A 10,870-nucleotide genomic window follows, 5' to 3' on the forward strand; every position below is an offset into this window, starting at 1 on the left:
TGGGAACTCTGGGGGGGCGGGGTGGGGGTGGGGGCGGGGCTGTGGTGTTTTTTGCAGTTTTCAAATCTGTATTTTTTTTTTTTGCTGTTTGCATGGGGGGGGATGGGGATGGGGGGGTCTTACCTGGCCCAACCCAGGGACTACCGGGAGCCCCCGACAAATGGAAACAGAAGGCCAAAGGGAGGCAGAGGGAGGGAATAGAACCGAGAGAGGCTTGGCAGAGCCCCAGGGACAGGGAGAGCCAGAGAGATCTGGGGAAATACAGAGACACAGAGAAACGGGCCGGCGGGGTCTCGGCCAGAGGCAGAGGCGCCTTGTACATCCGGGGACCCAGCGAAAAGAAACCAGGGCTGGTGACTGGCCAGCGCGCTTAGCCTCGCGCCTGGCACGTAGTAGGCACTTCATCCATGTTGACTGACCGCCAAGAGAGGAAGCTAAGGATCCACGGGGGACAGCGAGGGGCGCAAAGGGCCGGAAGGAACAGAGATCCGAGAAGAAAGACACCGAGACTGTCTAGAGACGGAGAGAGAGAGAGACCAAGATGTAGAGACAAGAGAGAGACACGCAGAGACAGAAAGAGAGGCAGGGAGAGACAGAGACAGAAACAGGAGAGACGGAGGCAGGGAGAGGCAGGGAGAGAAAGAGAGGGGGAAAGGCAGAGACAGAGAGACAGAGACAGGAGAGAGATACAGAGAGACAGAGAGACGGAGGCAGAGAGTCAGAGAGAGAGGCAGGGAGAGAAAGAGGGGAAAAGGCAGAGACAGAGAGACAGAGAGTGACGAGGCAGAGAGACAGACAGACAGAGAGGCAGCGAGAGAAAGGGAGGGGAAAAGGCAGAGACAGAGAGACAGAAACAGGAGAGAGAGAGACAGACAGACAGTAAGAGAGAGAGGCAGGGAGAGAAAGGGAGGGGAAAAGGCAGAGACAGAGAGACAGAAACAGGAGAGAGAGAGACAGACAGACAGACAGACAGTAAGAGAGAGAGGCAGGGAGAGAAAGGGAGGGGAAAAGGCAGAGACAGAGAGACAGAGACAGGAGAGACAGAGGGAGAGGCAGGGAGAGAAAGAGAGGGAAAGAGGCAGTGAGAGACAGAAACAGGAGAGAGATAGAGAAAGAGAGAGAGAGACGGAGGCAGAGAGACAGAGAGAAAGGCAGGGAGAGAAAGGGAGGGGAAAAGGCAGAGACAGAGAGACAGAGGCAGAGACAGACAGAGAGAGAGAGGCAGGGAGAGAAAGAGAGGGAAAGAGGCAGTGAGAGACAGAAACAGGAGAGAGATAGAGAAAGAGAGAGAGATGGAGGCAGAGAGACAGAGACAGAAACAGGAGAGACAGAGGCAGGGAGAGAAAGAGAGAGGGAAAGAGACACAGAGACACAGAGACAGAGGGGAGAGAGAGGAAAAGGGAGACATAGAGAAGAGATGGCGCCAGGCAGGCACACCACACCTCCAGTGCCATCAGATGTGGATTCCGAGCCTGGAGACACATGACACAGACAGGGCCTTCCACAGAGGTCTTTGGCAGCCACCAAAAACAGGTTATCTCTGGAGCCAGAGACTAGAGCCAGAGAGAGGCAGAGATGCCAACATGGGGCCTGGGAGAGGAGACGGATGGATGGAGACAGAGAGGGACCAAGGGCCATGGGGAGTGATGCTGAAGGACAATGGCTGGGCCCAGGCCACTGGGAGGGACTGAGGAATCAGGGACTCGTCAGCCGATGCTGTTGTTGCTTGGAGACGGGATCCAAACTGTGCTTCGGTCCAGGCCTCCTGATGGGCCTAGTCTTGGCTCTGCCCTGTGGCTGCCCCAGCCCTAGTTCCCATGTGGGACTGCAGGCTTGGGGCTGGGGCTGCATGGGCCACCCTGCGGGGTGTCCTGTCTAATAAAGTCTGTGAAGAGAATGGTGTGGGCTATCATTTCACCCTCCTCCCACAGGGGAAGCCCAGAGAGCTCCTCTCCATACCTTGGAAGGATCCGGCACCCCTTTTCACAGTCCCTGGTCTCTCAAGGACCCAGGCATCCAGGCTCCAGTTCCCCCCACCCCCAGCCTCCCGCCCTCCACTTGTTCCCTTAAAATACCCACAACAGGTGCGGGTGTTACTTACATGGTGGGGCCCAAAATAGCCCCAGAGGCCCTGGTCAAGGGGAGGGCTGCTTGCCTGTCTGTGTGGGTCAGGGAGGAGGCCACAGCCAGAGCAGAGGGTGCTGGGGAGCCTGGCCAGCCAAGGAGAGGAGAGGGGCTCGGGGCCGGGGGCCGAGGGGCTGAGCCTGAGCCTGGAGGTCCAGCTGGCCACCTGGGGCCTGGGGGAGCCCAGTGGGGCAGGGCCCCTTCTCCCCCAGCCACCATGATGTGGTCTAACTTTTTCATCCAGGAGGAGGAAAGACGGCGGGCAGACACAGTGCGGAGGAGAACTCAGAGGACGGGCCTGGCCCGTGAGCGCCGAGGCCCCATCAAGCTAGCCCTACTGCTGTCCGGCATGGGCACGGCCCTGGCGGTACTGGCCGTGGGCACCGAGTTCTGGGTGGAGCTGGGCACCAAACGGGGCAACGGGACGAGTGGCGTGTGTGAAGCTGCGCATCTAGGGTTGTGGCGGGTGTGTGCCAAGAGGCTCTGGCTGGAGGACCTGCCCCCCAACAGGGAGACGTGTGGCCCTGCCGAGTTGCCTGGAGGTGAGGACCACAAGGGTGCCGCTCCCTGAGGGCTGAGGGGAGGCGCTGAACGGCCCCAGCCCTCCCGTTGTGCTAGGGAGATGGCAGACACAGGGCGAGGGGCCCCGGGGGGCAGGGATCCGAGGTCATGAAGGGATCTTGGAACCCGTTAGTCCAGCCCTCTCTTTTTACAGAGATGGAAACTGAGGCCCGGAAAGATTAAGCAATGAGGTCATTGGCTCACAAGTATTGAGAAAGGGAATCAGAGGCGCAGAGATGGAGAGAGGCAGAGAGAGAAACTGAGGCAGAGATACGGAGAGAGTGCTAGGAAGCAGAGGTGGCCTCAAATTCTGACGGCTTGGGCAGTGTGGGGAAGCTCCTCTGACGTCCTCTGCTTGTCTGGGAGTAGGTCAGTACAGCCTGGGCTTTCCAACTGTTCTGAGGAAATGCAGAGACCTCTGAGTCCCCCTGGCACGGGAGACACAGAGCAGCTTTCTGGCCGGCCAGCTCAAGGAGAAAGAGACGATGAAGATTCAGACTCCCCTGGCCTCCTAGGGAGATACCGAGGCACAGGGCCTGCTGCCCTAAGGACACCTGCAAGTGAGCTGAGACCGCTGGCTGCCCCGGGGGAGATTTAGACCTGACCCAGGCCCCAGAAAGCCCTAGAGAGCTGTAGGGGCGGCCTCAAGACCGCTGGCTTCCTGGGGAGACCCCAAGACTATCTACCCTTCTGTCTGCCCATGAGAAACAGTCTGAGCCGGCCTGAGGAGACCGAAACCCAGCGTGGCCCTCTGACTCTCCAATACACATCCTTTCCCCAGTCCAGGGAGAAATCTGGGTGGTCCAGCTGTCTGGTGGCCCCGGGCTTCCCAGGAAGAACCCAGAACTCAGAGCTGCCTAGGGAGGAGCTAGGCTGACAGCACAGGGAGAATATAGGGAGCTCCCAGGGACAGAAGTATCTAGGCCAGACCTGTGACTACCTTCGGGGAGACCTCTGAGTCCTCCAGAGATATGGTGAGCCCAGACCTTTGGCCCCACAGGGAGCTTGGAGAGACAGCTAATACCTCTGACCTCCTGGGGAGCCAGGCATGCAGCCCAGACCTTGGCCTGCCTTGGGGAGAGAGAGAGACATGACCCAGGGCCACTGCGTTCCCCTGAAGATGATGAAGAGGCAGTCCCCAGGGCCGTGTGGATCTGAGCCTAGACCTCCCCCTCCCAGGCTGGATCAGAGACAACCCAGACCCCTGGCCTCCCCTACAGAAACACAGGGGGCCCAAACTTCTCATTGTCCCAGGGATGTGTAGGATGCTTAACACTTTGGACCTCTTGATGAAGGGGAAATAGTTGCCTGGCCTTTGGGCTGCTTTAGAGAGGGGCAGAGACGGTCTAGACCACTGGGCTCCCAAGGGGGGCACAGAGCTCGATCTGAGCCTCTGACTTCCCCAGGGAGACAGGCCTCAGACTGCCTCTGATATAGCTAGATATGGCCTAGACCAGTGATGGTGAACCTACGGCACACGTGCCAGAGGGCGACTCCCTTCTCCTGCTCTACTGCACCTGGGGACATCACCCGCCCCTCTGCCCAGCAGCTCCCTCCCCTGTCTGGGGTAAGGGGGTGGCTCACATGTGCCATGAGGGTTGCATTTTGGGCACTTGGGTTCTAAAAGGTTTGCCATCACAGCCCTAGACCCTAGGCTGCCTCGGGGAGTGGCAGGGGGCAGGCAGGACTGAGAAAGCCCAGACCTTTGATTGGTCAAATTAAGCAGAGAAGGTCCAGATTTTTGACCCCCAGGGGCACATCGAAAGGACCTGGCCCTCTGACTATGTCTAGGAGCTCCTAGATGGTGGACTCTGAGAAAGATGAAGAGAAGGCTCAGAACTCCAGCTGAGCTCAAGAGATCCAGATGACCTCAGGAAGCTGCCTATGTGACAACCGAGGGAGAGAAAACTGGCCCACATAACTGACCACCCCAATGAGATGGAGAGAGACCCCTGGCCAAATCTGACCCAAGAGATAACCCTGGGGAGATGGACACATGACCCAGACCTCTTACGGACACGGAGAAGGGCCTAGGCCTGAGAAATAGACGGCCCAAACCTCCCATGACTCCAGGGAGTCATCGAATGGATCTCAATGGCCCCCTGCTCCTGGGAGATGGGAAGGTGGCCCGCGCCTTTCATTGACTTGAGGATGGAGAGAGATAACGAGACCTTGGACTCCTGCTGGGGGATGTAGCCCCAGCCCTGATTTCCAGCAGCTTCTGGGAGACTGGGAGGCCCCCTGGAATGCCTACTGACCTGGGGAGACAGACGGATGACCAACACCTGGGACTGTTTAGATGGTGAGATAGCCTTGCCGTGGGGTTCCCTTCGAGGCACGTAGGGATAGCCAGACCTCTGACTTCCTGGAGCATTTGTGGAGACACCCCAAACCTCTTAGCTTCTCTGGGAGACAGAGAGACGCTCCTGGGACGTGATTGTCCCTGAGAGACTGGGGGGACAGCAGACGCCTCTGGCTGCCCCCCAGACGCCGGAGAGCAGGCCAAGAGGTGACCTGGGCCTCTGCCTGCCTCTGCCGGCCCCAGGTAGGAATACTGAGAGCCCGACCTCTGAGCTCTATGGGGTGGTGGAAGGGGCCTGTAGAAACAGCCTTGACCTCTGACAGCTCCAGGGAGAAGGAGAGACTCTCCCAAACCCAGGACTGACCCCAGGGGGAGGGAGACACCTCCTGCTTCTGACTCGAGGACAGAAAAGGCGCTGACCGCCATCTTCCCTAGGAGAGGGCCTGAGAGCAGGCCTGGGACTGGCTTGGAGTGAGGGAGAGAAGCTTCTCTGGAAGACAGAGACCTCCTCGGGCTGCCTCAGGGAGCCGGGGGAAACCTCGACCTCAGACTGCTCCTAGAGAGCAAGGAGGGACAGAACTAACTTGCTGACCTCCAGGCCATTGAAGTGGCCACAGAAGTAGCCAGGGTGGCCCTCTGGTCAAAAAGCAGAGGAGGCCCGAACCTTTTCAGCAGAGGGGGTTGGCCTGAACTGAAAAGGATGCATTTTAATGGGATCATTTTAAAGTAAAAAGTCAATGTTGAAGCCACCTGAGGAGACTTCTAGTGTGCCTAGGCTAGGCAATGGGTCCTCAAAAAAAAAAAGATCTAGGGGTCTTAGGGGACCACAAGTTCCACGTGAAGCAGCAGCCATGGGATGAGGCAGCCAAAAAAGGCAATGGGATGTTGGGCTACGTGAACAGAAGCCCGGCTTCCAGGAAAGGGCAGGGAGAGCCCCCCAGCCTGTGCCTTCATCAGATCAGATCGGTGTTCAGTTCCGGCAATGACAGTTTGAGAAGGATATGGACAGGTTGGAGAATGTCCAGAAAAGGGCAGCCAGGCTGGCGAGGGGCCTCGAATGTCTCTAATCTGAGTTTGTGTAGAAGGGACTGGGAATGTGGGACGTGGGGAAGTGAGGACAGCATATGAGAACTGCTTCCAGACATCTAAAGGGCTGTCCTGTGGAGTAGGCGGCCTTTGTCTCCAGAGGAAGAAGCGCCAGTGATGGAGAGGCCCTGCAGAGATGCTAGGCTGAGAGGTGGCCGAAAGGGCTCTGCTTCAGGAGAGGGCTGGGCTGGATGCCTCTGAGGTCCCTTCCAAAGCGGAGAGTCTGTCATTTGTGCCTTAGAGAGGAATCAAGGGGGCCCAGACCTCTGCCTGCCTCTGTGAACCTGAGAGAGAGAGTACACTCAGGGAGAGGAGAGACCGACACCAGCTCCAGGCCTCCCCGGGGCCACTACAGAAGCCACCCAAGCATGTCTCCAGCTCTGGGAAACAGAGGCCCGGACTGGGCTGCCCACCTATACTCAAGATAGGAGACTAAGTCCTTTTGGGGACAAGCTGATGATACAAGGACCAACCCCTTTCTGACCTGTCTCCTTACCATGGCCTTATCTTGCCTCCTTAAGCCCCATCTGCTTCTCTGTCTCTTTCTCTCCCTCCTTTCTTCTGTCTTTCTCTCCCTCCCTTCCTCTCGCTGTCTCTGTCTCTCTCTTCCTTCCTCTCTGTCTCTGTCTCTCCCTCCCTTCCTCTCTGCCTGTCTCTTCCTCCCTTCCTCTCTCTGTCTCTGTCTCTGTCTCTCCCTCCCTTCCTCTCTCTATCTTTGTCTCTCCCTCCCTCCCTCTCTCTGTCTCTGTCTCTCTCTTCCTTCCTCTCTGTCTCTGTCTCTCCCTCCCTTCCTCTCTGCCTGTCTCTTCCTTCCTCTCTCTGTCTCTGTCTCTCCCTCCCTTCCTCTCTCTGCCTCTGTCTCTGTCTCCCTCCCTTCCTCTCTGTCTCTGTCTCTCCCTCCCTTCCTCTCTGCCTGTCTCTTCCCCTGACTTCCTCTTCTCCCTTTTTCTGTCTCTGCTTCCCTTGTTCTCTCCCCCTACCCCAATCTCTCTTCCTCTCTAGAGATCTCTTTCTCCCTTCGTTTTAGTACTTGCCCTTCTCCGTCTGTCTCCTTTCCTGCTTCTCCCTTTCTTCGCCTCCTCCGATACTGTCCCTTGGTCTCCCTCTCTGCTTCTTTCTTTCTCCATGTCTCTGCCTTTGTGATTTTCTCTAATTTCCTTTTTACTCTCCTTTTCTCCAATTTCCTCAAGTAACTTCTCCCTGCGTGTCTTCCTATTTTCTCCTTTGCTTTTTTCATCCAGACTCATTCATCGTCTTTATCTCTGCCTGACCTGTTTCTCTGTTCCCCCCTTTCCTTGTTTTCCTTATCTCCCCCAACCCTTAAAAAAAACCCCAAACTCTTACCTTCTGTCTTAGAATCAATACTGTGTATCAGTTCTAAGACAGAAGAATGGTAAGGGCTTGGTCATAGGGGTTAAGTGACTTGCCCAGGGTCACACCGCTAGGAAGTATCTGAGGCCAGATTTGAACTCTTGTTTCTAGGCCTGGCTCTCAATCCACTGAGCCACCAGCTGCCCCCCCTTATCTTCCCCTTTTGACTTCTCCTTCTCTCTGTCTCTCTCTCCTTGTCCCAGTATCTCTTCTCTCTCTGGCTCCCTCCTCCCCCATCCCCTGTGTGTGTCTCCATCTTGATCTTTTTCCTCCCTTGGATTGTGCTACCACGCACAGGGTGGCTGGTGCTCATTCTCCTCCTTTCACAGAAGTGGCTGCTCAGAAGGCAATGTCTGTCCCAGGACTACATGGCTATCAGAATCTGGGCTCTGGGGTTTCCTCGCCCCCTTGTTCCTTCTGTCCAGCTCTCTTCTTTTTCCAGTTTCATTCTGGTCCTCAATGTCAGCATCCCTCCCAAGTCTCTGTGTCTTCCTCCCACAGAGGCAAACTGCTCTTACTTCAGATTCTTTACCACCGGAGAGAACAACCAGATCCTGCAAAGAACGACTAAGAAAGGTGGGTCTGGGTCTTCTTAGCACTTGGGCTGGTGCCTCCTCTGCCAGGATTCTGACTCTGTGACCCTCAGGGAGCCTGAAGAGGCCTCAGAAGTGATGTGGATCAACTCCACCATTCCCCGTTTTACAGATGAGGACACTGAGGCCAGAGACCAAGGGACTTGCCCCAAGTTGCTTGGGTCCTCTTTGCACTAGACCCACTGCTTGCCCTCCCAAGGTAGGCTCTCATAGAGCGTCCTCTGACGTCTCTCCTTTCCCAGAGCTGGGAGTAGCTGCTGCCATCACTGCAACGCTGGCCCTGGCTATCACAGTCCTGGGCTGCATCTGTGTCATCATGGTGCTCAGCAAAGGGGCCGAATTCCTGCTCACACATGCAGCCGTCTGCTTCAGCCTTTCAGGTAGGAAGTAGTCTGTCGTAGGCTTGGTGGACTCCAGCCCAGACCCAACCCAGGCTATTTGCATAATTAAGCACAGTTGCATGCTGGGAATAGTGCTTTCCAGAAACAATATCATTCAGTAGAATCTGGGGCACTAGTTTGGGGGAGTTGAAGTCTCCAAGGGCCGTTGCACCCTGGGAGTTGTAGTTCCCAGAGTCTGCAAAGTACTTAGGCCAGGGTCTGCTGACTGGTAGACTGCTTCAGGCTGGGGAGAGTATTTCACAGGGACTGTTGCATTCTGGGATTTGTGGTGCCCTAGTCCCTGGGGCCTCGGCCTCTGAGAGGACCACGGTGCTCCCTCCTTCCTGTTCTCTCTCCATAGGAGTTTTGTTGTTGGTGAGCCTCCAGCTGTTCCGCCAGGGGGTCCATGCGCTGCTGGCCAGGACAGGCCCAACCCCAGCCCCTTGGCTGGGCTATGAGTATTCCTGGTCAGTGGCCTGTGCCCTGGCAGCCGCAGGTCTGCTGCTCCTGGGGGGAGGCTCCTTCCTGCTGCTGGCCCTGCCCTCCCGAACCTTGAAGATGTGTTGCCGCCAGCAGCCAGGCGATCAAGGGGGCGGAGGTGCCACCTAACATAGCCAATTCCCCTCCGAAATGGGCAGGTTTCCCTGGGTCCCCAACCAGTCCCCTCGGACCCCTGCCCAGCCTCATGCCATGGCACTGCTCAGGGATCTACCCAGCCTGAGAGTGGACCTCCTCTGACCTCAGCCTGTTCTCAGGGACAGCATCTCGCCTTCTGGTGCCAAAGAGTTGGGCCTTTGGTTGCCAAGTGACTTCAAGGAAGAGAGCTTTTGGGTGCCAGTGAATCACCTCCAGTCCCCTTGTGGACCTCCAGTACCTGCTGGGGCACAGAGAACACACCTCTTCCTATACCTGCATGTCTGAGGAATTCCTTCCTCTCCCCTCTCCTTGCTAACTCCCTGCCCCTTGCCTACCAGCTGGAAGGAGATCCTTTCTGGTCCCAAGGAGCCCTGGGAGTGGTGCCTCTGACCTCTTCCTGGACACAGGAATCCTGTGGACCTTTTCCCAGGGCCTCCCTGAAAACTTTCAGCCTTCTCCCTGTCCTGTGTCCCCTCTGTGATGTAGGAGACCACTGGCTCCCCTCCAATGGACCATGCCCTCTCCTTCCCTCCTTCCCTTTGTATAAATGACGTGCTCTACATCTCTGGGCTAATCTGGGGGGGATAGGGGTGGGTTCTTACAGACGAGGGTCCCTTGGGGAGGCAGGTGAGGACCTGATAGGGGCAGGGAGAGGTTAGAAGGGTCTCCTCTCCTTTGCCCTAATTTATTTATTGGGGAATGGAATGTGCCTGGAACATGGGTGAAGTTGTGGGCTGGGGATACTCGGGTTCCCCCTCCATCTTCCATGGCCCAGGATTAAATGCTTGGGAATTGAAATGATCTCGTGTGTCAGTTTCTTTACAAGAAGATGGGGTGGCGGGGGCAGCTGGGTAGCTCAGTGGTTTGAGAGTCAGGCCTAGAGTCGGGAGGTCCTGGGTTCAAATCCGGCCTCAGACACTTCCCAGCTGTGTGACCCTGGGCAAGTCACTTGACCCCCATTGCCCACCCTTACTACTCTTCCACAGAAGTTAAGGGTTTAAAAAAATAAATTAATTTAAAAAAAAAGAAGATGGGGTGGCGATGGTCTCTGGAACAGTATATCATCTGTGTACATGCCTCAGGTTGTCCCCTCCCCTCATGCTTCCCTCACCACTCAGCATCCCAGAAGGAAAGGGCCCTTTCATTGTCAGAAATGAGCTCCAAACACTTCCATCCCATGGAACTTAGAGCCCTTGGACCCAAAATGGGCATCCCTCAATGGCTATGGTTTCACAAACTTGGACATAATCTGCTTTTATGCAGAGAATTGTAGGATGAGTATTAAACACCATTAAAGTTCTACATCCCTCTTTTTTACATATGGGGAAATTGAGACCCAGAAGCAGAAACTCATCCAAGGTTACACAGCAAGTGTGCAATGAGTGAATCTCACAGTTAGAAGAGACATCTTTAAAATAAATGAGACAATTCTGAAATCTTAATGCAAGGAAGCAAATTGCCCTTTATGGAAACTTGGTGGGACAAAACCTATGATGAAACTGTAGATCTGGCTGGTTATACTTGAAATGGAATAGGTAAGAGGGTGGAGTGGTATTGTACATTAGGAAGGCTTAGGGCAGCTAGATGACTCGGTGAGTAAGAGGGCCAGAGGCAGGCCTGGAGAAGGGGGGGTTCTGGATTCAAATCTCGCCTCAGATACTTCCTAACTATGTGACTCTGGGCAAATCACTTAACCCCGATTGCCTAGCCCTTATTGCTCTTCTGCCTTAGAATGGATATTTAGTATTATTTCTAAGACAGAAGGTAAGGGTTAAAAAAAAAGATCTAGTCACGTGAAGAAACCCAAGAAAAATATT

At 55.6% G+C, this 10,870-nt stretch overlaps 1 protein-coding gene across 3 annotated transcripts; it reads left to right on the plus strand.

The window, feature by feature from the left end:
• Positions 1-2,254: 2,254 nt before the first annotated feature.
• Positions 2,255-9,863, plus strand: CACNG6 (calcium voltage-gated channel auxiliary subunit gamma 6). 3 transcript variants are annotated; one of them, XM_044671062.1, is made up of 4 exons: positions 2,255-2,666; positions 7,946-8,020; positions 8,280-8,417; positions 8,779-9,863. In XM_044671062.1, exons 1-4 carry the CDS (start codon positions 2,342-2,344, stop codon positions 9,024-9,026), a joined length of 786 nt encoding a protein of 261 aa, XP_044526997.1. In that variant the 5' UTR covers positions 2,255-2,341; the 3' UTR covers positions 9,027-9,863. The 3 variants fall into 3 exon arrangements, with proteins under 3 accessions (XP_044526997.1, XP_044526998.1, XP_044526999.1); XM_044671063.1 differs by lacking the exon at positions 8,280-8,417; XM_044671064.1 differs by lacking the exons at positions 7,946-8,020; positions 8,280-8,417.
• Positions 9,864-10,870: the final 1,007 nt, after the last annotated feature.

The sequence above is a fragment of the Gracilinanus agilis genome, chromosome 3 (genome assembly GCF_016433145.1).
Source record: "Gracilinanus agilis isolate LMUSP501 chromosome 3, AgileGrace, whole genome shotgun sequence".
Lineage (NCBI taxonomy): Eukaryota > Metazoa > Chordata > Mammalia > Didelphimorphia > Didelphidae > Gracilinanus > Gracilinanus agilis.